Source organism: Podarcis filfolensis, assembly GCF_964270895.1.
Source record: "Podarcis filfolensis genome assembly, chromosome: 5".
NCBI classification, from domain to species: Eukaryota; Metazoa; Chordata; class Lepidosauria; order Squamata; family Lacertidae; genus Podarcis; species Podarcis filfolensis.
In genome coordinates this window covers 85,456,762-85,481,721 of record NC_139608.1, presented here as the reverse complement: position 1 = coordinate 85,481,721, position 24,960 = coordinate 85,456,762, and the positions used below count along the sequence as shown (strand labels likewise).

Sequence of the window (24,960 nt, the reverse complement as noted above, 5' to 3'; positions counted from 1 at the left end):
AAAGGGCTGGATTGCAGGAGTGTGGGAAATATAAGGCAGTCAAGATGTGTACATTATGTGTGTGAGGAGGGGGAGCAATACATTTCTCAGAATCCAACAGGTGAGCGGTTGTCATTAGAGTTCCCTCCCCATCTCAGGATACACCATGTTTCATTCACTTGCTTTGAAGATTTTGCATCACACGGATATACTAAAACTGTGGCTGTCCAGTCATTGGTGGACTAAAATGCTCATCATCCCTGACCAGCGGTTCCCTATGCCTGATAAAGTAGCTTCTTACATGAGCAGCATCAATGCTACTTAAATGCCACCTTCTCTCATTATCTGAGACCGGCAGCTTAGCGCAATGCAGAGTCACTTTGACTGAATGTAACAGCATTGGTTCAAGTGTGAAGATGTTTTGGGATCACACTGTGAAAGCAACTGAAAATGAAAGAGGCAAATGAAGGCAACGGTTAAAGTGCGTATCAGAAATTTATTCCTCAGCACAAGCAGTTGTAAAGTGACTTTTAACTTCAAAAATAAAATGAAATAAAAATATTTCCAAAAGAACAGAACAAAGTTTTCTTACTGCTTGAGATGTACAGCCCTGTGTATTTCAGGATGCTGCTGGCAGGTTCGTTTATTGGATGTGAAATTTGAACACCCTCCCGGAGAAGCAAGAGAGCTGCCGGTCTAAATAGCAAACAATGACAAGGTATCTGACAAAGGGTAATGTGAAAATTTCACTGATGTGGTTTCCAGCTGGGTTGTGTGTGACCGTGAAAATGACAGAAGCCTCATCAAGAGCTCCTCCAAATTCCTTGCTCCCAACTCTTGTTCTGTATTCTAGCTCCTGGTATTGCTTCCTAAGCTGTTCTGAATTCTAGCTCCTGGTTTCACTTCCTAAGGTGTAAGATTGGACTTGGAACCTTTCTAGAGCACAGACTGGCACAACAGGGGCTGTCATGCAGAACAGAGTCACTGGATCCCTTCCTCTAGTGCGCTCTCTTCTCAGACTTCTTGCAAAGAGGCTGCCTCCCTCCACCATTTCACACCTCTTCTTAAACTATGAAAACCTGTGTCAGGAAGAAGGAATGGGAAGAGCCTATCTTCTACATTCTCATGGTGCCCAGCACCCGTTTTCAAAGGTAAGCCTATCACTACCCTGATCCGTACTTCCTGCCTGTACTAAGCCTTTCCAGGAAGGCTCTTAGTGAAAGGGCACCAAGAGAGCTTTTTCACCTTCGCTTGCTACAGAGCAAGCCATGCCAGGCCAGGGACGTTCTGCTACCATCACTACAGTGCTTCTCGCAGACAGTCAAACAGCTGTAAAACACACAGGAGGCTCAAAAGAGTCGGAAACTGGCAACCTGCATTTCACGGCACAGCAACTTCGAGAAGTATGTCCCAGTGATCAACCCTACCTCCCTAGGCCAGATTTTGCTAGGTCTCAACACTCAAACTTGGCTGCATAAGGTCAGCAGCTGAGGCCTCCCAAACTTATTTGACCTTGGGCCTAAGTACATATCTGGATGTGGAAACCGCACATTACAAGCCACCCTTGTGCTCCATCTGTCTCCCTCTTGAATGACAGGTTTGCAGTCTTCAGACTTAGTATTCTTCAGACAATGTTAACCAGTATTTCATATCTACTCTTCCTTGAACCTATCCACCCTCTTGCACTTGGAGCCCTACCTCAAACACCATCGCCTGCTGAAAGGATAACTTCCTGCAACAGACAGCTGAGATCAGGCCTGTGTTCTTCAACATTGCGTCTCAAGATGTTGTTGGCCTCCTACACCCATCATCTCTTACAGCTGGCTAAGGTGGCTGGGAATGGTGGGAGTTTGTAGTTCAACAATATCTAGACTCCATCTACAATAAGACAAGAGTGCAACAAACTGTTACAATAACAGGCAGTGACAGGGGATTGGCTCTTTGGGATCACCTGACTCCCAGGATCAGGAGCATTCTCATATATACAGTATATATGTATTTTTGTGTGTGTATCTTCTCCAACCAGCAGGGAGTAAGGAATTGGCATCTCAGCTGCTTTTTGAGCCTCATGGTAACTGGCCAAAACATATGCTTTTCTCCATGCTACAAGCCTTATTCAGCTGCTCAGTCTCCTCATGTGCAAACGCATAGGGCTCTAAATCACATGGGGAGTCTCCCCACTTCAGAACTTCACCCCCAAACTCACGAATGGCTCTAAACTGTGCAGCAATGATGCACCACAGAAGGTCGTTGCCACCCTCGCTCAGTGCTGTTTTTCTAGAAAAAGAGGTGCTGGAACTCACCTCCCTTGCTCTCTTATAATGAGCATGGCACCCACCTGAGAGGTGCCAGAATGGAGTTTCAATGAGCTGGGGAAAAAACCCTGCCCTCACTTCTCTCTGAGTAGAGACTGAATGCCCCAAGAGTACAAACAATTAATTAGGCCCCTGTTTCTGCGGGTAAACAGTGGCCTATCCCTTATACTTTGGTGTTTTACCTGGGCCTCCATACAAATAATACATTGTGAACTGGCCTGGACAGTGGCCAAGATAAGCCAAGCAAGGTCAAGTTTGTGTGGGAATCAGATATACACTGTACAGCATTTTGTTAAAACGGATCTCCCTACCATCATATTAAATATTTGGGGGACAGGGGCTGGGTTTGCTTCATACCTTACATAGTTATTTTCTCATGCAAATGGGTAAAGAGGCCGAACTCAGAAGCTTCAAGTTATGCTGACAGAAATTAAAGGTATTACATTGATTAACGCCTTCTCTCCTCTCCCCCCCCCCGCCACTTTCTTGGTTTTAGTATGGCCACCACCTGCTTCTGAGGATGCAAAAGACACCCCAAGCATATCCAGGGCAGTTCTTCCAGCAAGCTGCCTGTTCTATCCCTTCCTGGCTTTGAGTACTGGTAGATATACAACTCCTAGCCATCCCTTTCCCCCCTGCTAGCTTTCATTGACCTGGGAGAGTCTACAAAAACTGGCCCTGGACTTGAATTTCCAGTTGCTAGCTTGTCAGACATTGGACCAAGCATCTGAGATACAGGAACGCCTTAAAACTCTGTCCTGTGGACTCTGAAAACCACTCCCACACTTGCTCACATATTCCTCCCTCCCACTTACAGTGTCCTATTCTAGCAAGAGATTAATGTCAAACCTTGCACTCCAAAATTCCACACTTGGTCTTCCTTTCATTTTTCTGAAAGGGTTCTCCTTCTCTGGTGCTTCGACACACAACACTGTCTGGTTTCTGACCAACGCAAATTGGCTACTAAGCAGAGAGAGATGGAGAGAAGATCTTCCCTGCATTTTCACACACCTTCACCCCACTACTGCCATAAAGAAGTAGTCATTTGACTGCCTTGCTGCCTTTGTGCCTCTTCCACCTCGAATTCTCATCTCATGCTGCTTTTCAGCCCTTGCAGTCCTGCACAGCCTCTCGTTCAGCTGTTCAGAGGAGGACCAGGAAACTTTGAGGAATTTGTGTCTCCTGTCTCATTTAATTACGTAGCAAATGGCACACACATCTGTGTCAACCAGTTGCTTTCAAACTTTCTATCTGACTTATCTGTTGAAGAAGCAGCTGATTCTGGGGCATAGTCTTGGGGCATTTCAAGAGAGAACGGCATGTTACAAGGCAAATGCCATGCCTGGCAGTCGCCATATTTGCTTCGTAATGCTAATGTGGAGACAGAGACATAACACAGGGATACTGAGGAAATGCCTGCCAAGCCTTTCCTGTAAATGCAAAAGAGAAAGTGATTTTCTGTTGTGAGCCACCCTGGGATCTTCAGATGAATGGCCGTATACAAATTTAAGAAATATTAACAGCAATTTGCATTTCCTTGGAAAACTTTGGCTGTGCTACAGCATTGCTCTCAGTTAAGGCAGGGCAAAGACTAGGTATCTTACACCTAGCATGAGCGGAAACTTGTAATACATCACTGGCTGCCTCCCCAAGGAACTCACAAAAGGCTTCCGAGACAATCCTGTTTGGAAGAGAGTGATGAAAACTTTGAATTTGTGGGCTTTAGCAGGCAGATGTTGAGAGACAATTAGGAGGGTCCATCCATGCCTCTGCGACTGCTTCTCTTCCACCTTACCACCACGTTCACACTACACGGGGCTTCCGGATGGTGAGGCGAGGAGCTGTTCTCAGAGATAAAAATGCACTTGCTTACAGCTGCACAGCACTGCTTTTCCTAGGGCGGTTATGAATCTTGCTGCTACGTGAATGGCAAACCCTTCTATCGTTGCTACTTTTCTCTTGCTCCGGCCACGCACAGTTAAATCCCTTGGAAACGTCGCAAGTCCAAAAAGTGGATAGTTCAGTGATTCGGAAAAGGAGGCTGCTTGCCTCCCATTTGGCTTCATTGTCCTAATTTACAGGAACTCAACTTAAACAGAAAAGGGAGGGGAGGAGATAAAGGTAACGATTCTGTCCAAACACCTGCCTTGCACGTGTGGGCCATCTCAACACATTACTACACGGCAGCAAACCTGGGTTTGCCACAAAGTGGGAACTCAGCAGTGAGCTGCAGCCAATCGTAGCTCTCTGGTGGGTGCACTTTTAGGATAAACTGCTGCATTTACACTTTAAATTTGAAGATGTACGCCCCCCCCAACCCTTAGGTGTACACCTAAAAAACCACAATGTGTGAAGAAGCCCACTGATGGGGATGGGGAAGCATTATTTCTCTTTCACTGGTGACCAGAACCTGGTCTCCAGATGTGTGCCTGCATCCCAGTTTGCGCAGCTGAGAACCTGGGTCTCGCTACCTGGAAACTGGAGGATGAGGAGGGTCGGCTTGGGGAAGGCCCCCTGCCTGGCTGGCTGAGGTCAGGGGAGCTTAGATACTGTGGGGGAGCCACCTGGAAGGGCCCTGGGGAAGCCGGTGCAGAGATGGAGGTCATTTCTGTCCTCCACACAGGCTCATCCAAGGTGGTGGCAGAGCGGGGGGCCAGCACTGTAGGGGCCAGGCTGCTGGAAGCCGGCGCTGGAGCAGGTGTGGAGAAGCGGCGGATCTCATAGGTCCGGGCTGTTTTCACGGGCACTTGCTTGGCCGGGGTGAAAGACAGGCTGGACTGCTGGGCTGCCTGGCTTGCGGAGGAGGCCTGGACGTCAGAGCCTGCCACATCCCCGAAGCAGAACATGGCAGACTTCAGCTGGTATGGCTGGTGCCGCATGAAGTCGATGGCCTTGATCCCCGATTTCTGGCTGGGCCCCTTTTTCACTTTGCTCTCTGCCTTGCTAGCCTGCGACCTGCTGGCTGCCAGGGGATAAAATGGAGAGAGAAGTGGGTTGTAACCGATGGGGGGTGGGGCGCGGATGTTGGGGGAGTACTTCCAGGAGGAAGGCAGGGAAGGGGTCGGGGATGGGGTTCTGGCCTTTGGGGCCGGTGTGAGAGCAGACTCCACGACAAACTTGTCCATGCGGCTCTGTCGCTTGGCAAAGAGCTCTGCCCCTTTCCCCTTCAAATGGGCTATGTCGTTGGCAGAGGAGGAGCCATTCACCAGTCCACCAGAGGCCTTTGACTGCTGGGGCTTAGGAGCTACTGGGGGTGGGGTCTTGAATTTCCGGCCTGAGGCTTGCATGAAGTTGCAGGCTTCGGCCCCCAGGCTGAGAAAGTCCTCCTCGGGCCCAGACTCAAAGCCTGCTCCGTGGTGGTCTCCTTTGGGCTTTTCGTCCAGGTTCTGCACTAGAGACAGCAACTCGGGGTTGGGGGAATTCTTCTTCTTCTCCTCCGCAGTCTTGAACATGGGCTTCTTGCTGCTCCGCCGGCGAGCTTCCTGCAAGATACCTGTTCTGGGAGCCGGAACTGCAACTCTCTGTTCCCTGGAGGCAAAGGGCTCAGAAGCAGGCCGTGAGATGGCCGGCGCTACAGCAGTGAAGGGCTGGGAGAGGGGCTGCTGTTGGACGGGGCTGATGTACAAAGTCGAAGAAGCCGTCTCTTGGCCTTGGGAAGGCAGCAATGGCGGGGGCGTAGCAGCGACAGCCTCTGCAGCTGGCTTAGAAGGTGCTGATAGGTATATGGAAGCTGTGGAGGTTCGGGGTGTGTTGGAAGGTGGCTTGGCCTCCGCAGAATTTCCAGGCCCTGAGAGTTGCACCAACGATGGAGGGGTTGGGATATACAGAGACACAGAGGCACTTGCTGGGCCACTAGGCTGCACTGCCATGGGAGCGGCAGGAAGCTGAGTGGTCCCTGGAGTGACAGGGGAGAAAGGAGGCGCCGCTGTTCTCTGTCCACCAAAACTCTCACTGCTTTTCCTTGGCGCAGATGGTCTGAACACGACAGAGGAAGTCATAGGACGTTGCCCGGGAAAACCTGGAGTGAAAGGTCGGGCGGATCTGTTGAAGATGCTGGTGGCACTTGGCGAGTTCGGGGAGCCCACACCTCCTCCTCCGAAGATGCCTGATGGAGACTGGAGTTGAGCAGGACTTGGTGATGGCAGCTGGCTAGAGACCTGTACAGCTTCTAATTGGACACTCAGAGGGGCCCTTTCTGCCTTCTGTGGAGTGGGGGCTTCATTGTGTAACACGTTATGCACTTGAAGGACAGGTGGAGGTGGGGGCTGTTCTTCTGGCTCATGAGTAGGGACTCTCTCCACAGTATGTTCACCAGCCTTCTGCCTTTGCTGCTCAAACAACTGCGCCCCCCTGCCTGATACTCCACTGAGGCCTTGTTGAGCCTGATCCTGCTCGTGGGCAGGAGGCCCCTTGGGCTTCTCAATGTCAAGGTAAGTATTGTCCCAGTCTGAGTGGTTTGTTAGGCTCCGGGCATCAGAGAAGCCTTCCTCGTCAAACTCGGATTCGCTGGTTGGGAAGACGCCGTCCTCTTCGTCATAGCAGCGGTCTTCATCAACACTTCCAAAGCTGACCAAGGTGTACTTCTTTGCCCTCTGGCGGCGCTTTTTGAACATCAGGACACCCTTGGAATGGGGGTTGGGCGCATCTGTCAGCAGGGATGCAATGGTTCGGCATTTGGTTTTGGCTTCTTTCACATTCTTTTCCTGCATACTCTCACTGCGATGAAGCTCTGCAAGGAACAGTGACAAAAAGAGAGGCACAGTCAGGCTACTGCGGGGAATCTGGCTGGAAAGCCAAGCCTGCCTAATGTTCATATGTGTAAAATACAGTACTTATTCACTGTAGTAAACCATGGAACTCTCTCCCACAGAAGGCCGTGGTGTCTACCAGCTTGGATGGCTTTAGAAGAGGATTAGACAAATTTGTGGAGAAGGTTATCAACAGCTACTACTATGATGGTTATGCTTTGCCTCCACAGCCGGAGATCGTATCCTTCTGTATATCGGTTGCTGGAAACTGCAGGAGGGGAAAGTGCTCTTACACTCAGGACCTGCTTGCGGACTTCTCACAGGCATCTAGCTGGCCACTGTGAGAGCAGGATGCAGACCTAGATGGCCCGCTGGCCTGATTCAGCAACCTCTTCTTATGTTCTTAAGATTACCTATCAACATGAGGAATGTTCTTGCCCCTCCTGCTAACTATTACCAGTACTGTGCCAGGCATTCAGGTAATGTGGGGATATCAGAGCTGGCTGGATAGGGGAAAATAATAAACTTCTGACATTGGCTCTTCCAGTTTGGATCTGAGGTTTGGACAAAAATCAAGGTCACAATTTCCTACTGCCTGTGGTAGTCCAAGACAGGTTTCATAGGACTGAGGCTGGGTCTACGCATGCAGAGTTGAGTAGGGTGTACCACGTTAGGCTCCAGGTGGGCGACTTTTGAGATGATCCCCCACAAATAGCTTCCAGGAAGAGGAAACACCTCCTCCCCTGGCAGACCAAAGTGAAAGGTCCCTTTCAACTCTACAATTCTATGATTTTTGCTCAAGTAGCCCCCTTCCTGAGCTGTGCTAGTTTTCTATTAGAATGTAAACCACTTTGACTCTTTCCCTCCTACAATCAAGCAGTATATAAATTCAAATAAATAAATAAATAAATAAATGTAAAGCAGCATGTAAAAATATGATCTTCCATTTGCAGATATCTGAAACGGTATTTTTCTGCCACCTCAGTTTGTTGGATGTGCTGTTCGAGCAAAAGTGTCCTCTACTCCAGCACAGAGAAGCATAGTATGTGTGTTTGTAACAGAGAGAATTTAAGTGGGGATGAGTTGGGGGGGGGGGGGGAGAGAGGTCAGTAGACAACAAGCCAAGGGCGTGCTGCAAGGAGAGAGCACATGATGGGAGCCACGAGCGGATACACGATTCCAAACACATTTCATCACCTTAAAGAAGAAAATGATGCCTTGTCAATTGCAGTCAAGGCTATCATCCATCTCCATTTCTTTGCTGAAGAGTTTCTGGAATCTGAGGGGGTAACTTGATGGAAAACATTTAAAATAAAAACGGGGGAAAATATTTTTCCGATGGATTTTTCTTGACATTTAATCAATGGTCCAAGATAACCATAGTGAAACATTTTCACGTGCGAGACTTAAATTGACTGTAAAACGATTCTTAATGAAAATTAACTCCAGTGTAGTCGGTGTGTACATTCCGTTTCTTGTCTCTCCCTCATCACGCATGAACAGTATTCATAGGAGACATTAAAAAAATAAATAGGAAGGAGTCTCAAACACATTTTTAATGCCATGTTTAAAATGCCCTAAGAGAAAAGGCAGCATTTCCTGCTTCAGCCTCCTCTCATTTTTCCCCTCCTTCTCCTGCCTTTGCTGCTCCATCCATTCTAGAGGCACAACCACTGAGATACAGGCTGTTCTGGAATGTTATCCATTCCACTGTTGGGCACACTGAAGGTCAAGACGAGTGACAGACAAATCTGTGGGAACAGAAGGTGCTGAAGATACCGACAGGGCTCTATACACCTCATAAAAAATAATGGAATGTACAAAGTACAATGGAAACAATAGCTGAAATTCCAATAAACTTGAAATCTTCTGCGTTTAATAATCATGTAAGATCAGACCAAGGATCCATCTAGTTCAGCATCCTTTTTCCAAAGGTAGCTGTTTCCAAGAAGCTCAGGGATGGAGGCAGCATTGTCTGCCCTCCTCACCTCTGCATGTGGAGATCCCCAGTAGCCATCAATACTAATAGCCAATGAGTTCTCTCTCCCCCATGAGTCACCCTCTCTAGTCACCCTCCAGAGCAAGCCTCCCCAAGGGGTCACCCCTATATTTTGTGGGAGCGGATGCCATAAAATCACTGTGCATCTTTTTTGAAGGCATGCTTCCTTTTCCTTGTCCTGAATCAACCACCAATTCTTTTCATCGGCACTGTTTTACCTTCTTTACGGCCATTATAATTTAGTGATCGCATCAGGCAACTAGTCACTGCACAACTGACAGGAGGTTTAAAGCCCCTTCCAGCTGGTTCTCTTCATTCCACTTCCTACTATCCAAAAATTCAGCTACCTTTCATCTACAGCTTCCTTCCACAAACCATCTGAAAGCAAAGCCCCTTATGCCAAGTGGAGCCTCTGTCTGTGAGGAGGCTTGCAAAAGTTTGGCATGCAAAATAAACTGGTACCTGCATATGGTTGGTCCAAGCTCTTGAAAGCAACATCTAGTCCCGGAGAGAAGGGCATGTCACACACCCTTAACTCACAGCTCTCCATAAACAGAGGGAGAAGCAGAACAGCTCCCTTCTGGAGCAGAACCAAAACCTTAAAAGAGCCCAGGCCCTTTGCCTGCAGCTCCGCTAGCCTTTTAAAGCCTCTCTTTTGTCTCCTCGACATTGCTGCTGAAAGCCATGAGGTAACTCTCTCTATTTTTACCCCCCAGGCATCATCACTAAACAGTGTGATGGACATTGTCAACTGTCAAACACTTGCTCCACTTCCCATCCTCCTCCCATAGATGGGGTTTAAAATAGGACATGTCCCTTGCCACAAATGTTTCCACACTTGCGCTCAGGAGAGGGGACTCTTTGAGTCACTGAGCATGAAGGCACTAAATCCAAAAACACTGTCATCTTTCCTGATTCTCAGGCATGCTTCACAAATGGCATTTTTCTGATACAGTCATTTACAAAGGATAACATCAGTGTAAAAGTAAAGGTAAAGGTACCCCTGCCCGTATGGGCCAGTCTTGACAGACTCTAGGGTTGTGCGCTCATCTCACTCTAGAGGCCGGGAGCCAGTGCTGTCCACAGACACTTCCGGGTCACATGGCCAGCGTGACGAAGCTGCTCTGGCAAACCGGCACCAGAGCAGCACACGGAACACCGTTTACCTTCCCGCTATAAAGCGGTACCTATTTATCTACTTGCACTTAAGGGTGCTTTCGAACTGCTAGGTGGGCAGGAGCTGAGACCGAACGACGGGAGCTCACCCCGCCGTGGGGATTCGAACCGCCGACCATGCGATCGGCAAGTCCTAGGCGCTGAGGTTTTACCCACAGCGCCACCCGCGTCCCAACATCGGTGTAGATTTCTCCAAATGGAGATGGGCCATTCATCACCATTTAAAAGTATAAAACAGGCATCAATTGACCATTGCGGAAGGATGCCTGCATAGGCCCGGCAGAACAGAAAAGTTTTCAGCAGGCGTTCAAAAGTTGAAACGGCTGAACCCTGTTCAATCTCTTTTGGCAAAGGACTGGGCTGATCACTAAAGATTTGGTTTCTTGTTGTTTCCAAATGAGCCTCATCAACTCAGGGAACAACCAGAGATGCTGATCTCAGTGACTGAGCTGGGATATAAGGGTTCAGGTGATCCCTGGGGTAGCTTTGACCTAAATTGTAGCTGGCAAACCAGCCAGAGCTGGAAAAAGGCACTCTGAGCCACTGAGGCCACCTGAGCCTCCACTGACACTGTTGAATCCAGCAGCATCCGCAAGCTGCGAACCTGCTCTTTTCTGTAGAATGCAATTCCATCCAGGTAGGAACAGAAAACTGAAGTCAGTTTTCCCAATGCCCATTCTACAGATCAGAAGGATGCCATGGTCAATGGTACAGAAAGCCATGGAGAGATCAAGCAGGAGAAGCAAGGTCACAGTCTGCTTGCCCTTCTCACAACAGGTAACATCCGCTCAGAGCAACCAAGACTGACTCTGGCCTGAAACCATGTCTAAATAATTAGTCAGAAATGAAGCAGATATGTGAATAAAACAAACAAACATGACTGCCTTCATATCTTAGTTGGACCCTGGGCAACTGGCCTACTGGAGTTAAAAGAGGATTGTATCCCATCTTGGAGTTATGTTTCCTTTGTTTTAAAACATCAGGAGGTGGCCACAACGGAATGTGGGATCCCAGGCTATTCCTAAACTGCTAAGAAGAATGTCCCAGTCTGCCCCAGGAAAACCCACAATCTGCTTCTGAATTGGAGCAAATGACAATCCATGGAAAACCTGGTTGCAACTTGCTCTGATCAGTGGTAAAACATGGCTTTCCCCAGGGAAAGCATGCCAGGGGAAGAAGAAAGATAAACCACACACACACACACACCTGCTTGGACCTGGACATGGAAAGCCCAGATCTGTGCCTAGATAAGTGGCAAAAAAGTAAGCATGGATGAGCCCTTAGTGGTGCTTCACTTTCCAGATGTTACACAATTATCAACATGCTCCCTGTTCTAACAGCTGTGGCTGAGTATGAGATTTTTAAGGAGAGATAAATTTGAATTGGCAAAGTAACATGGAATCACCAAGGAAGAACCCACCTGATGGGAGAATTATAAGACTGAAATTTATCAGCAAAGGTAAAATATATACAGCCCCAGCTCTTCCTGCTACAATGTACTGCCGGAACAATGCAAGGATCCATTGTGAGATCAGGATAAGGAAAGGGTGTAATAGGAGTTTTCCTCTCTCTGGAACAGGTAGTTCCTCCACTATTTCCCATCATGAACTTTGCAGGGGGAGAAGGTGTAAGGGTGTCTACTGCACTGTTTGTCACAAAAATGTCTGCATGCATTACTGTGTGATATTGGCTGGACATACACTGCCTCCCAAAAGCACCAAATTCTTCTTACTGGTGTATTTCTGACTACTGCCAAGGTGACACATGCTGCCATATACATCAGGGCCTCCATTTAACACAGCTACTCAAAACAAGCAGCTTTGATTTTATAAAGAACACCTGAAATTACTGCAGTGTGAATCAGGAGCACACCATGGCCTCATTTCCCTTCCAGTTTCATATGAAAGCAAGTGGAGCAGCACTGTGCAATGGTTTTGGACTGCCTAATATCTCCAATACTTTCCAGCATGTTACTGGAGTTCATAGAAACCCCTTGTCCTAGTATAAGATCTAGACCGTGCCAATGCCTGAGAAGGGGAGGTCCATGCAAGCAGCAGTTTATTTAACCATGTAACTAAGTTCTCTGCAGCTCAATCTCACTCCCCATTGAAAATAAAGAACAAATAACCTTTACAGAATGACATAGTCATATGAACCACTTTTTACATCAGCCAGAGATTAAGCAACATTGCAGTACAACCTCAAAGCAAACAACTCCAAAGGCTGGACTATTTATAGTACAGGACGAATTGTGAAAGTCTGTCCATACCAACAGAAATTCACTGCAATAGCAGATCAACAGGTATTTGATAAAGGCAAAGGTTCTCTGATAAAGGCTGAAAGAGAGTGATCTGTATGTTTTCATGAAGTATATATAGCAGTGTGTGAATCAGTGTATGTAGACACAGGAGTGAAAAACATATTGAGCCTGTAGAATATGATGAGTTGTTATCAAGTTTTAACCCAGTCAGTAGATTTCTATTGGTGAGATATTTGAATTTGAAGTGAAAAAGATTGAAATGTTTTACAGAACAGATGATGTCCTGTGCTTTGCTGAATTTTCAACTCCTACAAAACACTATGCGCATGATCCAGCAAAGCTAAGAACTTGGTTGTCTCATGCATTTCAGCTGCAGAGTTAATCACATGCGCTTACATCATTTCAATCAAAATCTATTGGATTTAAACGTGCTTAAGGTTGGCTAGATCATGCTCTATTCATTTTGACCCTGTTCATATCCTTACATATGATCCATAAAGAGTAACTGATGCAGTATAGCAAGAACACATTCTCAATATAGCCAAAGTTGAGTGAACTTTGGCAGGCAAAACAATTTTTCCACGGCAGTTGTCACAGTGAACACAGAGAGCCAAATATAAGAGGTTAGAGAATAAGAGCAGCTGCATGTCCTTTATATGTGCAAGGTAGAGTCAGTGTGTGCGTTTAAAAACAACAAGAAGAAGCTACCACAAAGGTCCTTTGGACCCCAAAGCATCCCCCAGCCTGTTCAAAAACAGCAGATGTGTTCCGGGGCACATTCTATGTCCTGCCCATAAAAGTCCCAGGTGTGCCATCCAGCAAGGGCAAGGCCTCCCATGCCCAAACTGTTTCAGGATGTAGTTTCTCAGGGAAAAGCCAGCTTGAACACACTCCTTCAAATAAGCAGCGGTTCAAATGAATGTGGCGAACTGAACTTAAGACGGGAGATATGAGAAACCGAAATCAACAGATTTGCCCATTTCTAGTCCTGAGGCACCAAGTACAGTGGCACCTCAGGTTAAGTACTTAATTCGTTCCGGAGGTCCGTTCTTAACCTGAAACTGTTCTTAACTTGAAGCACCACTTTAGCTAATGGGGCCTCCTGCTGCTGCTGTGGCGCTGGAGCACGATTTCTGTTCTCATCCTGAAGCAAAGTTCTTAACCTGAAGCACTATTTCTGGGTTAGCGGAGTCTGTAACATGAAGCGTATGTAACCTGAAGCGTATTTAACCCGAGGTACCACTGTATACTACTACTACTACTACTACTAATAATAATAATAATAATAATAATACTGTAATTTTATTATTTATACCCCGCCCATCTGGCTGGGTTTCCCCAGCCACTCTGGGCAGCTCCCAACAGAATACTAAACTTCAAACAATAAAAACTTTCCTAAACAGGGCTGCCCAGATGTCTTCTAAGTAAATGGAAGATGAACCAGAGAACACCATTTCACACTCTGTGACATGTGAGACATGCTGTTAGGCAAACTAAGGCCCGGGGCCCGGATCTGGCCCAATCGCCTTCTAAATCCAGCCCACGGACGGTCCGGGAATCAGCGTGTTTTTACATGAGTAGAATGTGTGCTTTTATTTAAAATGCATCTCTGGGTTATTTGTGGGGCATGGGAATTTGTTCGTTTTCTTTTTTAAAAAAGACAGTCCGGCCCTCCACAAGGTCTGAGGGGCAGTGGACTGGCCCCCTGCTGGAAAAGTTTGCTGACCCCTGCTGTACTGTGTGTGCAGCTCCACCATAGCTGCTCTCCACAATTTCCGCAGAGCTCAGGAAGGCATGGCAGCTGAAGAAAGATCAGAAGAAAGAGGAAGTAGCTAGAGCAGGAGTCAAGACTGCCCTCACACCCACTTTCCCTGCTCAGCTCCTCAATGCCATGCTAAAAACTGCAGAAGAATGCAGTCCGGTGTGACTTTATTGATTACACAAATAATGAGGTATATGGTGGAACAGTACCCAGAGTTTACAGCACAGTCGAGTGAAGGAAATACATATTTTATACATATTTCCTCCCCCCCCCCATAAATTCAAATCATTATTGATACAAAATACTTTTACTTATGGTCACCAATCTAACCAATAAACATTACTACAGATCGTTTCATATCTGTAATAATTGTAATGATTTTGGTATATAAACTTCAATGCAACTATGTTCATATATTCAGAAATGTTTATTTGAGTGTTTTTTGTTGTTTTACTTTTACGTAATTGTTGCATGTCATATGTCTAATGTAGACAATGATCTATCTTGACGCAACCATTTAAACAGTTTAAAGATGAAAATGAACATAAACTATGTTACAAAAAAATAAATAGGAAGCTATTGTTATTCTCTTGGACCCAGCAAATCTTCTAAGCTCTACTGGCCCAACCCTGGCTTCAGCCAGGTCCCAGAATTTTTGAAATCAAAAGCTGGCAACCCTGTAAACAGACTGCTTATTATTACTTGTTTATCATTATGCCTGAATAGCTAGTCACTGGATGTTGTACAAATAGAATTAATTGGAGAGGATGATTAAGGAAGGGGATGGATTCACTTTGGATGGAAAGAAGATAAAATGATTTGGGGTTTCATAAAGAGAAGAGTTTGTTGATGGAAAGAAGAGATAGAGATAAATGGGGTTTTTTTGGGGAGGACAATTAAACGAAGGGAAGGATTTGGACGGAAGCAGGGAGTTAAATAAACAACAAAGAAATAAAATAAATATGCAATGGGAATTCTGGGGAAGTTATTAAAAGGGCTTTACTTTTCTACTTCAGCCATACCTACATTTTTGCTTTGGTCACACTCAATTTACCATGTGGCCCTTGCCTGAAAATGGTTAGGCACCCCTGCGATTCAGTGTGTATATGAAATAGAACAGATCAAAAAAGATACCGCTATAAGGAGAGGGGAAGGGGCACAGAAGGCAGAATGAAGGGAGAAGAGTGAGATTCTTTGGGAATGTGATCTAAGCCCTGTTTCAAGGGGGAGAGATGGCTGAAGAAGAAGAAGAAGAGTTAGGATTTGATATCCCGCTTTATCACTACCCTAAGGAGTCTCAAAGTGGCTAACATTCTCCTTTCCCTTCCTCCCCAACAACACTCTGTGAGGTGAGTGGGGCTGAGAGACTTCAAAGAAGTGTGACTGGCCCAAGGTCACCCAGCAGCTGCATGTGGAGGAGCGGAGACGCGAACCCGGTTCCCCAGATTATGAGACTACCGCTCTTAACCACTACACCACACTGGCTGAATGTCAGGAGGTCTGGATTTTTAGAGACAAGGGATAGCAAGGTGGAGTGATGTCAAACAGAGGAAGTACTCAAGGTTTAGCAAAGAGGAACATATTGGCAGAAGGATGTAGGGCAAAAAAGAAAGATGGGGAAGAGTGAAGGGATTTAAGAGCAAAAAGTAGTATTGTAGCTTAAATTGAATCCAGTAAAGAAAAAAGTAGTCAATGAAGAAAGGGTTAAACAAAGATGAAATGTAGGCAAGCCAGCAAATAAACCATTAAGTAGTATTCAAAAAGAGGGAACAAAAAGAGAATGTTAGCAATATTTAAAAAGTCAAAAATGGCAGTAACTTATATACAATATTTTTTAAAAAATAAAGAGAGGAATGAAACAAGACTCCAAAGTTTCATGCTTGGGAAGAAGGAACTGTAGAAGAATTATCCAGAATGATGAGAGAAAAAGATAGAGGCAGAAGGAGGGCAGGCCAATAGCTGATTTATAGACTGTTTTTCAATAAAGCTCCTTTGGTGTCTCCTCTGGCTACAAGTCCCATAAGTCTCTGGATACAATACACAGACTATGTATACACTGACTAGTCTGTAGAACAAAAACTGAGTTTTCCCCAATCCAGAATTATTCATCCTCAGCATGTTGCTTTTAATCTAGATTGTTTCTAGATCCTGCTGTCCACAAGGCTGGGTGGGGTTGCTTGATATGCTAGTGGGGTGGGAGAGCTGGTGGTGGGGAATCATATCTGGCAACCAATGTGCCGCTTTGGTTTCAGATAGTACATAGGTAGATGAGTCTAATAAGCCCATTTTCATGGCCCTCTAGTGGTTGTGGTGGCCCATTTAACAAAAGTATTGTATTTTTCGTTATCTGTGGAGGTTTATACTTGATTCTGACCAAACTAAGCTTCCTTGAGCAAAATAAACATCAAGATTAGCTCCCCCTGCCCAGATATCATAGAACCATAGAATTGTAGATTTGGAAGGGACACCCAAAGGTCATCTAGTCCAACCCCTGCAGATATGACCATAAAACCTTCATCCCCCAATTTGATTTAACGACATCAAACATGAAAGAAAAGCAAATACTCAGAGTGTACTTTATGTTTCAGAGAGGGAAACAACCCTCCCACTGTATATAGTTCTCATGATTCAGACTGCCATTAATGAAAAAAAATCATAAATAAACTGTCTCATCTAGGCCTGAGTGTTACATATAATTGAGTGCATGAAGTATCAGCCACAGTAACAAATCTACTGTGTGAACAATACAGGGAAAACAGTGTGTGCCCACCTAAGCTGTGTCCTAGTAGAAAAATGAATGAATGAATGAATGAATGAATGAATGAATGAATGTATACTCCACCCATCTGACTGGGTTGCCCCAGCCACTCTTGGTGACTCCCAACAAAAAAGTATCAGACACTAAAACAGGATCAGACACTAAAAACTTCCCTGAACAGAGCTGCCTTCAGATGTTTTCTAAAAGTTGTGTAGTTCTTTATCTCCTTGACATCTGACAGGAGGGCATTCCACAGGGAAGGTGCCACTACCGAGAAGGCCATCTGCCTGGTTCCCTGTAACCACATTGCCATGAGGGAACCACCAGAAGGCCCTCAGAGCTGGATCTCTATGTCTGGGCTGAAAAATGGGGATGGAGATGCTCCTTCAGGTATACAGGGCCGAGCTGTTTAGGGATTTAAAGGTCAGCACCAACACTCTGAATGATGCTCGGAAACATACTGGGAGCCAATGAAGATGTTTTAGGACCAGTGTTATAGGCCCCCAGGGGTCACTCCAAGTCACCAGTCTAGCTGGATTAGTTGTAGTTTCTGAGCTATCTTCAAAGGCAGCCCCACCTAGTGCATGTTGCAGTAGTCTAAACAGGAGATAACCAGGGCATGTGCCACTCTGGTGAGACAGTGTGCAGACAGGTATGGTCTCAGCCGGCATACCAGATGCAGCTGATACGACAGCTACCCTGGACCTGTGCCTCCATGGTCAGCTGTGAGTCCAGTATTACTCCTAGCCTTCACACCTGGTCCTTCAGGGGCAGAGTTACCCTGTTCATGACCAAGGAGTCCCCCCCCCCCGCCCACACCCTGCCCCCCCCCCCAGAAACAGTTCTTTTTTTTCAGGATTCAACCTCAGTCCGGAATGAATCAAGAGCAGCTGGGTGTTTCTTCTCCTCCCTACTCCTGCTGAGGGATTGTTTCTGCATTACAGCTCAGGATTGGAGGGGTGGGGAATGAATGCTGCACTCTTCAAAATATAACTACAGATAAGTAGTGTGCCAAAACTATGCGGGCACACTTCAATTGCAAAAATTCCCCGATCAATAGTAGCACAAAAGCAGATTGTGTTGCATGTTCACTGGTCCTCTTCTTTACAGACAGCCTAAGAAGGCTAGATTAGCTGAGGCTTCTTCAGAGTTGTACACATAGGGAAGTAAAGGTGTGTGTGAAAATGTGTGTGTACACATTTTTTTAAGAAAAAAAAGTAACTGATTTCAGATTCTTGTTCCTACATGCAAATGCTAATTGTTTAGGAGGAGGAAGTGTGTCACATTAGGAGCTGCCCTCAATGTAAAGGTAAAGGGACCCCGACCATTAGGTCCAGTCGCGGACGACTCTGGGGTTGCGGCGCTCATCTCGCTTTATTGGCCAAGGGAGCCGGCGTACAGCTTCCGGGTCATGTGGCCAGCACGACTAAGCCGCTTCTGGTGAAGCAGAGCAGCACACGGAAACGCCGTTTACCCTCCCGTCATAGTGGTACCTATTTATCTACTTGTACTTTGACGTGCTTTCGAACTGCTAGGTGGGCAGGAGCAGGGACCGAGCAACGGGAGCTCACTCTGTCACAAGGATTCAAACCACCAACCTTCTGATCGGCAAGTCCTAGGCTTTGTGGTTTAACCCACAGCGCCACCCGCGTCCCGCCCTCACTGTAGCAACCAAAAATAATTTTTAGAAAGTCATAGCACCACTTGCCTTGGGATTGCCCCACAACACAGAATACTTTAGTTATAGCACCCTCAGAAATGCTCCATAGGAAATAATCTGGCCTTCCTAGTACCCTTCTGACTCTGCCTATGAAAATAAGCCATGATGCAAGACATTGCTCACCCACTGCTAGGACTATCAAATAGCAGAGAACAGCTGGGCATGCCGTGCCTTGCTCAGCATTGGCCTCATGGCTGTGCATTATTCAAAAGAGAAAAATCCTCCATCTAAGGTGGCTAAAGCTATTGGGCTGGCAATTTAGGTTTGCCGGACTTACCTATTAGTAAGTCCCGTGGAACTTACTTCTGACTAAACATATATAGGATTACAGTGTAGATCACTCAGCTCTTGACTCTGAAATTTGATTCTTAATAAAATAAAATCTCTCCCACTTTGACAAGTGTTAAAATGAAGCCAGGTGATTAGCAGCTGGGCTGTCCCACTCAAGTGATGCACACAGGGTTCAATCCTACTTTCTACAAGGTTTGGTAGTACCGGTTAGTTTCCCTTCCAAAACATCCAAACCAAACAGAATTGAACTGCTTGTGAATCAGCTGGTGTGCTTGGGGGAGGTCCAGTCCTGCTGTCTACAGCTACATCTCTACCTGCTGTACACCTGATGTCACATATGATGTCAGGTGTGGGCTGGTGGGCATTGTTTGGGGGAAACGGCCTTGCAAATAGGGAGACTTGGTAGGCCTCCACACCGTCTTTGAAGGCTTGGGGTGGCAACTGTGTAAAGCAAGGGTGGCAGGTCAGGGGCTAGCAATGAGCCCTCCCAAGCTGCAAATACTTAAAAGGTGAAGGAGCTACTGCTACTGCTGTATAAAAGTTTATCCACAAAATAAGGGGGAAAGGTGAATAAATCAACACTAGAATTGCAGGCTGTGTATACCAGTAAACCAAACATTGAAAAACACAAGAAAGGCTGCTGTGAATTGCATGTAACCGTAACAGTTCAAAACTGACTATTTTTCCATCTATAAGACGCCCCCAATGTATAAGACACCCCCTATTTTTGTAGCAACAACCAATCGCCAGTCCACGCTCAGTACTATCCGTGTACAAGACGTCCCCTAATTTTTGGCTATTTTTTAGGAAAAAAACCTAGTCTTATACATGAAAAAACATGGTAAACAACAGTATCATTTCTGAAATCTAGCACCAATGATCAACAGTGCATGTACAGATATCACTCAGATGACAATTTAACTGATATAACTCATTGACTGGATTCGGACATAACACTAAACTATGGTCTAGTGTTACATTGGTGAACCTTGGGTTCCTTCTCATTTTCTCCATCTCTGGCACAGTAATTAAAATATCAGAAGGTTTAACTTCCATTTTTTAATAACTGAGGGTTATCTCTTGTTTAGAGAAACAAGTCAAATTCATAAACCACTGTTTTTTGGGGGGATGGATTGTTCCACTAAACCAGAGGTCAGCAAACCTTTTCAGCAGGGGGCCGGTTCACTGTCCCTCAGACCTTGTGGGGGGCCGGACTATATTTTGAATATATATATATATATATATACACACACACATATATATATATACATATATATATGTATGAACAAATTCCTATGCCCCACAAATAACCCAGAGATGCATTTTAAATAAAAGCACACATTCTACTTATGTAAAAACGCGCTGATTCCTGGACCGTCCGCGGGCCGAATTTAGAAGGTCATTGGGCCGGATCCAGCCCCCGGGCTGTGGTTTGCCTACCCGTGTACTAAACCATAGTTAAGACTAACCACAGTTTGCCTAGATTTGGACACAATGGTAACCACATAGAATTTTAAAAAACTGGAAATGAAAGCTTCTGGTCACCACCTCACAGCTGCGCCACAGGAGGAGGGAAATGGGAGCATGTGAGCATGCGGATCATTCACATAATGCCAAACCATTGTTTAGTGTTATATCTGAACAAAGTGGATTCTGGACTAGATATGATCTAAACCTGATATAAATTTGTATTGTAAAGTATGCATATCGTCACATTTTCTTTGATTTTTATTGTTTTATCGGGGGAACTGCATTAAGTTCATTACGCCCCACCCAAACAAATGAAGTCAATGCTGTCATCTTGCTGAGTCACTGCTTGGGCTCACTTACTGAGCAGAAATCACCACTGATCCAGAGCCCCTTTGCTGACATCATTTACCCGATCCAAGGCATTGTATCATTGAGCAGCAAGCTAAATGAGTCAGGCCAGCTGCAATCTACGAGGAGTACCACTTGCAACTTGGAGGTCATCCCAGAAGCAGGGCCATAACATCATTTGGCAGCGAAAGCAGCAGCCCCCAGGAAGATTCTGAAGAAGACTCAGAGATCTAAATTTTCAACAGTAAACTAGACTTTGGGCGAGGCTTTTTTGGACATGTGGTTGACCATTGTTTGTGCCTGACAAAGGTAGTTTTGAAAGCTAGTTCTCATACTGTTGTCCCTTTCCATGTGTAGGAATACACAAACATTTATATATTTAGCAAAATGTATAAAACACACCTCTAAGTGGTTAGAACAATATCAAGTAAAACATTAAAAAATATTGCTATAAAGCAGTTATAAATGAGTATTGGAATAGTCAAAATATGACTAAGATCAACAATAGCTAAAATGAAATATGGCATGTAAATTCTGCATGTCTGGATAGGATAGCCCAGACAACTGACATCAGCACCAACCTGATGTCAATAAGCAAGGAGTTCCCAAGTATACGTGCCACCACAATAAAAGATGGATTTCTTACAGGTGTGGAACAAGTACCGTACTGGCCTGAATATAAGCCTCACTTTCCCCCCAAATTCCAACCGTGAAAAGTTAAAGTGCGGCTTAAATTTGCAACCTTACAAAAATCAACTTTTATGAGATCACTGCTGAAACAGACATATGGTAAAACAGAATGGGTGCGAGTGCCTGCGGAATTTTAAGGGAGCGGCTTATATTCAGGTGCAGCTTATATTTGGGCCAATACGGTATTATGTGGCAGCTGTAACAATGCCAGTCCCACAGACTGAAGAAGTTGAGTGGACATAAATGTTGTAAAGCAAGGATCAGGGTCTGTTGCACTTCACGTGGAGAAGCAGTTAACGGAGCTCTCGGGTTTCCTGAGTTGTAACTTGAGCCAATACAATTTTCAAAAGAAGATAATATTAAGGTAATAGTGACCAATGCGGAATTATAACTGGAGCTGTCTGTACTCCTTAAAATTCTGCACTAAGGAAATCCAAATTATGCATGAAGAAAAGCTGAAATTTGCAAAAAGGAGAGGGGCAGGGAGGGAAGAGGTGAGAGGGGAAAGGGAAGCAGGTCTACCAGGAACACTTACTGGCTTGTTTGGCTTTCTCTGCATAGGTGGTGGTCAGGTCTTCATCGACGGGGTGCTCCACAGGCCCTATCATGGGGATGAGGTGCCTCTCTGCTCGAATGTTCTTAGTTGCATGTGGGAGGAGCATAGCTTCTGGGGAAGGCTCTCTGTCTTCAGGTAAGGGTGGCTGCAGTAGCAAAGCTTCACTCTCTGAGAAGGGGGTGTCAGTGCGGCTTCCTGGCTGGCACACTATCTCCCTCTTGGCCACGCCGCTGAGGTTTTCTCCACGTTCTGCAGCTTGCGCTGTTGCCTCGGGGGTGCTGTCATACCCGCTCAGCTCGGAAAGGGACACTTCGTCCTGCGGCTCGCCTGCTTTATTGTTTGGTCCCCCTGGGGGAGAACGGGGGGTCTTCTTGCGAGCTCTCCGGTGCTTTTCCTGGGCAATGTTGTCAGCGTCGCTGTCGGTCTCGGCATAGTACGCTTCGCTATCAGGGGGTGAGGTTATGTTCTCCAGGGGCTGCTGCCGTCGGGGCTGCTGCTCAGGTTCCAGGGCAGCAGGGGGAACGGCCGGTTCAGGACTGCGCAACTGGGAGGCCCGGCTGAGCGGTGAAGTTGGCGAGGGCACTTGCAGCTGCCTGGGGGAAGGGGAACGCAGGAGCCCCTCAATGGATGGGTTCCCACTAAGCACCCTGTAGGAAAGAAGAATAAAATAAAATAAGAGATTCTGGGTCAGTTACACACAAAGCAGCAGATGAATATTTCATGCAGTTATGTGGATCCTGTGCAGAATCTCCAATATAGCTCTTTTGAGAACCAAAGTCAATTTATGGTTAGGAAATTATGAAAATGTGTCACACAATGGCTAATGAAGATACAGAGAGTGAATCCCCAACCTCCTATATATTGCAGTCAGAAGGCCACTCATACAAATTAAGCAAAAATCGGAAAGGTATCTAGTTATGCATCCATTGGTCTCTCATGAAGAAGTTTAACCTCTTAGTATGAAATATGGCTTGTTAGGGAAGCGTTTAATGTTTAATAAACTATTGTATTTTAATAGTCTGTTGGAAGCCGCCCAGAGTGGCTGGGGAAACCCAGCCAGATGGACAGGGTATAAATAAATAAATAAAATTATTATTATTATTATTATTATTATTATTATTAGTTAATAGTACTGGGTAAATCTCTTAGTTTCAGTTTCTCTCTGTTTCTCCTTTTTCTAATCTTAAGTTCAATTTTCCACACTGATTCGCAAAAGAATAAAAATGCTGTATTTTTCCGTGTATAAGACGCCCCCAATGTATAAGGTGCCCCCTATTTTGGGGGACTCAAATTTAAGAAAATGGGGGGAGATGGTTCAGGGTTGTTGAGCTTTTTTTAGGGGGGATTGCTGACAATCACTCACCCACACGTGGCGTGAAATCCGCCTCTCATCTGTCCCCTTACCGGCAGAAGCTGCCAATCGCCTGCCCAACTGCTGCAGCAGCAGCCAATCAACACAAGCCCTTGATACAGAAACCAATAACACGCCAAATAGCCACTGACAGCCAAGGCAGCAACCAATCAAATGCCCACCCTATGCACTATCCATGTATAAGATGACTCCCACGTTTTAGCATAATTTTTAAAGAAAAAAATCTAGTTTTATACATGGAAAACTACGGTAAATAAAGTCCTCATAAAAATTCATCACCTGGAACAACACCTAATATACACATGTAAGTAGTTTTCCCTAATCTGCACATTTTTGCATGGCATTTTTCAATAATATAATGCATTTTTGTATCTTATTTTCACTATATTTCATAAAATGTTGACACTGTTTGATTGTCCATAAAGGCCCCCTAAAAGCCCTCAAAACAGTATACCAATAAGATTAATTTGTCACAGGATTTGGTTCTAGTAAGTTGAGAAGGGGGGGGGGGGAATCTTTCTATCAACTTTCACTACCCCGTTCATAATTTTATACCCCTCTATCATCTCTCCACTTGCTCACTCCCCCCCCAAAACTAAAACACCCCAAATGATATAACCTTTCCTCACGGGGGAGTTGCGCTAACCCCTTGTTCATTTTGGTTGCCGTCTTCTGAATCTTTTCCAGCTCCTTTTTTAGGTTAAGCAATTGCAACTGTGCATATTATTTAGAGTGTGGTCTCAACATAATTATCCATCATTTGTTAGCTTCAGTTATCAGAAAAGTGAGATATAAATTTATTTGTTTGTTGATTTTGATATTTATCAGTCTTCTATAAAATAGTTTTTAAGAAAAATAAACCCAGCAAGAATGGTGTTGAATGGGAAACAAAGAAAATGCACAATGCCCTTGGATGCTTGGAGAATAGCTAGTTCTTAATGAAAGAGAAATATGAAGCTGCCTTATACTGTGCATAATAAGTGTGCCCACACAGAAAAGAAACAAAACAAAACAAAAAACTACAACTACATAACAGTTATAGCAGGGGTGGCCAACTCCTGAGAGACTGTGATCTACTTTCAAAATTAAAATCTGGCAGTGATCTACCCGTTTTTTAGGGGTTCAAAATTGTTCACCTTTTTTGGGGGGAGGGGAAATGTCCAATTTTTTAGGGGGGCAGGGACTTTTTTGCAGCTCTTCTGAGGGAGGGAGCAACAGAAGCAGCCACTAATCTTATGATCGCTGGCCAGATAACTGCCTCCGTTTCTAAACTCCAGCTTCCCTTCTGCAACAATAGACGCTGGTGCAGGGAGAGGGGCCGGGGCTGGAAGGGGGCCAGCGATCGACCGTGATCTAGCAAAACCTCCCTGGGATGGACCAGTAGATGGCGATTGACGGGTTGGACACCCGTGATTTATAGAATACTTCAATTAACAAAACACTATACAAACAGTAAATACACAATATACATACTCTGACAGAAAAACCGATTAAAAGTGCATCTCAACTTGATAAA

The 24,960-nt window shown here is 45.4% G+C and overlaps 1 protein-coding gene across 2 annotated transcripts in view; it reads right to left on the bottom strand.

Annotated features, from left to right (window-relative positions):
* Window positions 1–455: 455 nt before the first annotated feature.
* Window positions 456–24,960, bottom strand: part of SYNPO2L (synaptopodin 2 like) — a 41,963-nt gene continuing 17,458 nt past the window's right edge. For both annotated transcript variants that reach the window (XM_083615546.1, XM_083615547.1), the window contains exons 4-5: window positions 22,052–22,719; window positions 456–7,023 (exon numbers count right to left, since the gene is read on the bottom strand). In XM_083615546.1, the coding sequence (XP_083471672.1) occupies window positions 4,688–7,023; window positions 22,052–22,719 (3,004 nt within the window). In that variant the 3' untranslated portion in view covers window positions 456–4,687. The remainder of the gene's footprint in view (window positions 7,024–22,051; window positions 22,720–24,960) is intronic.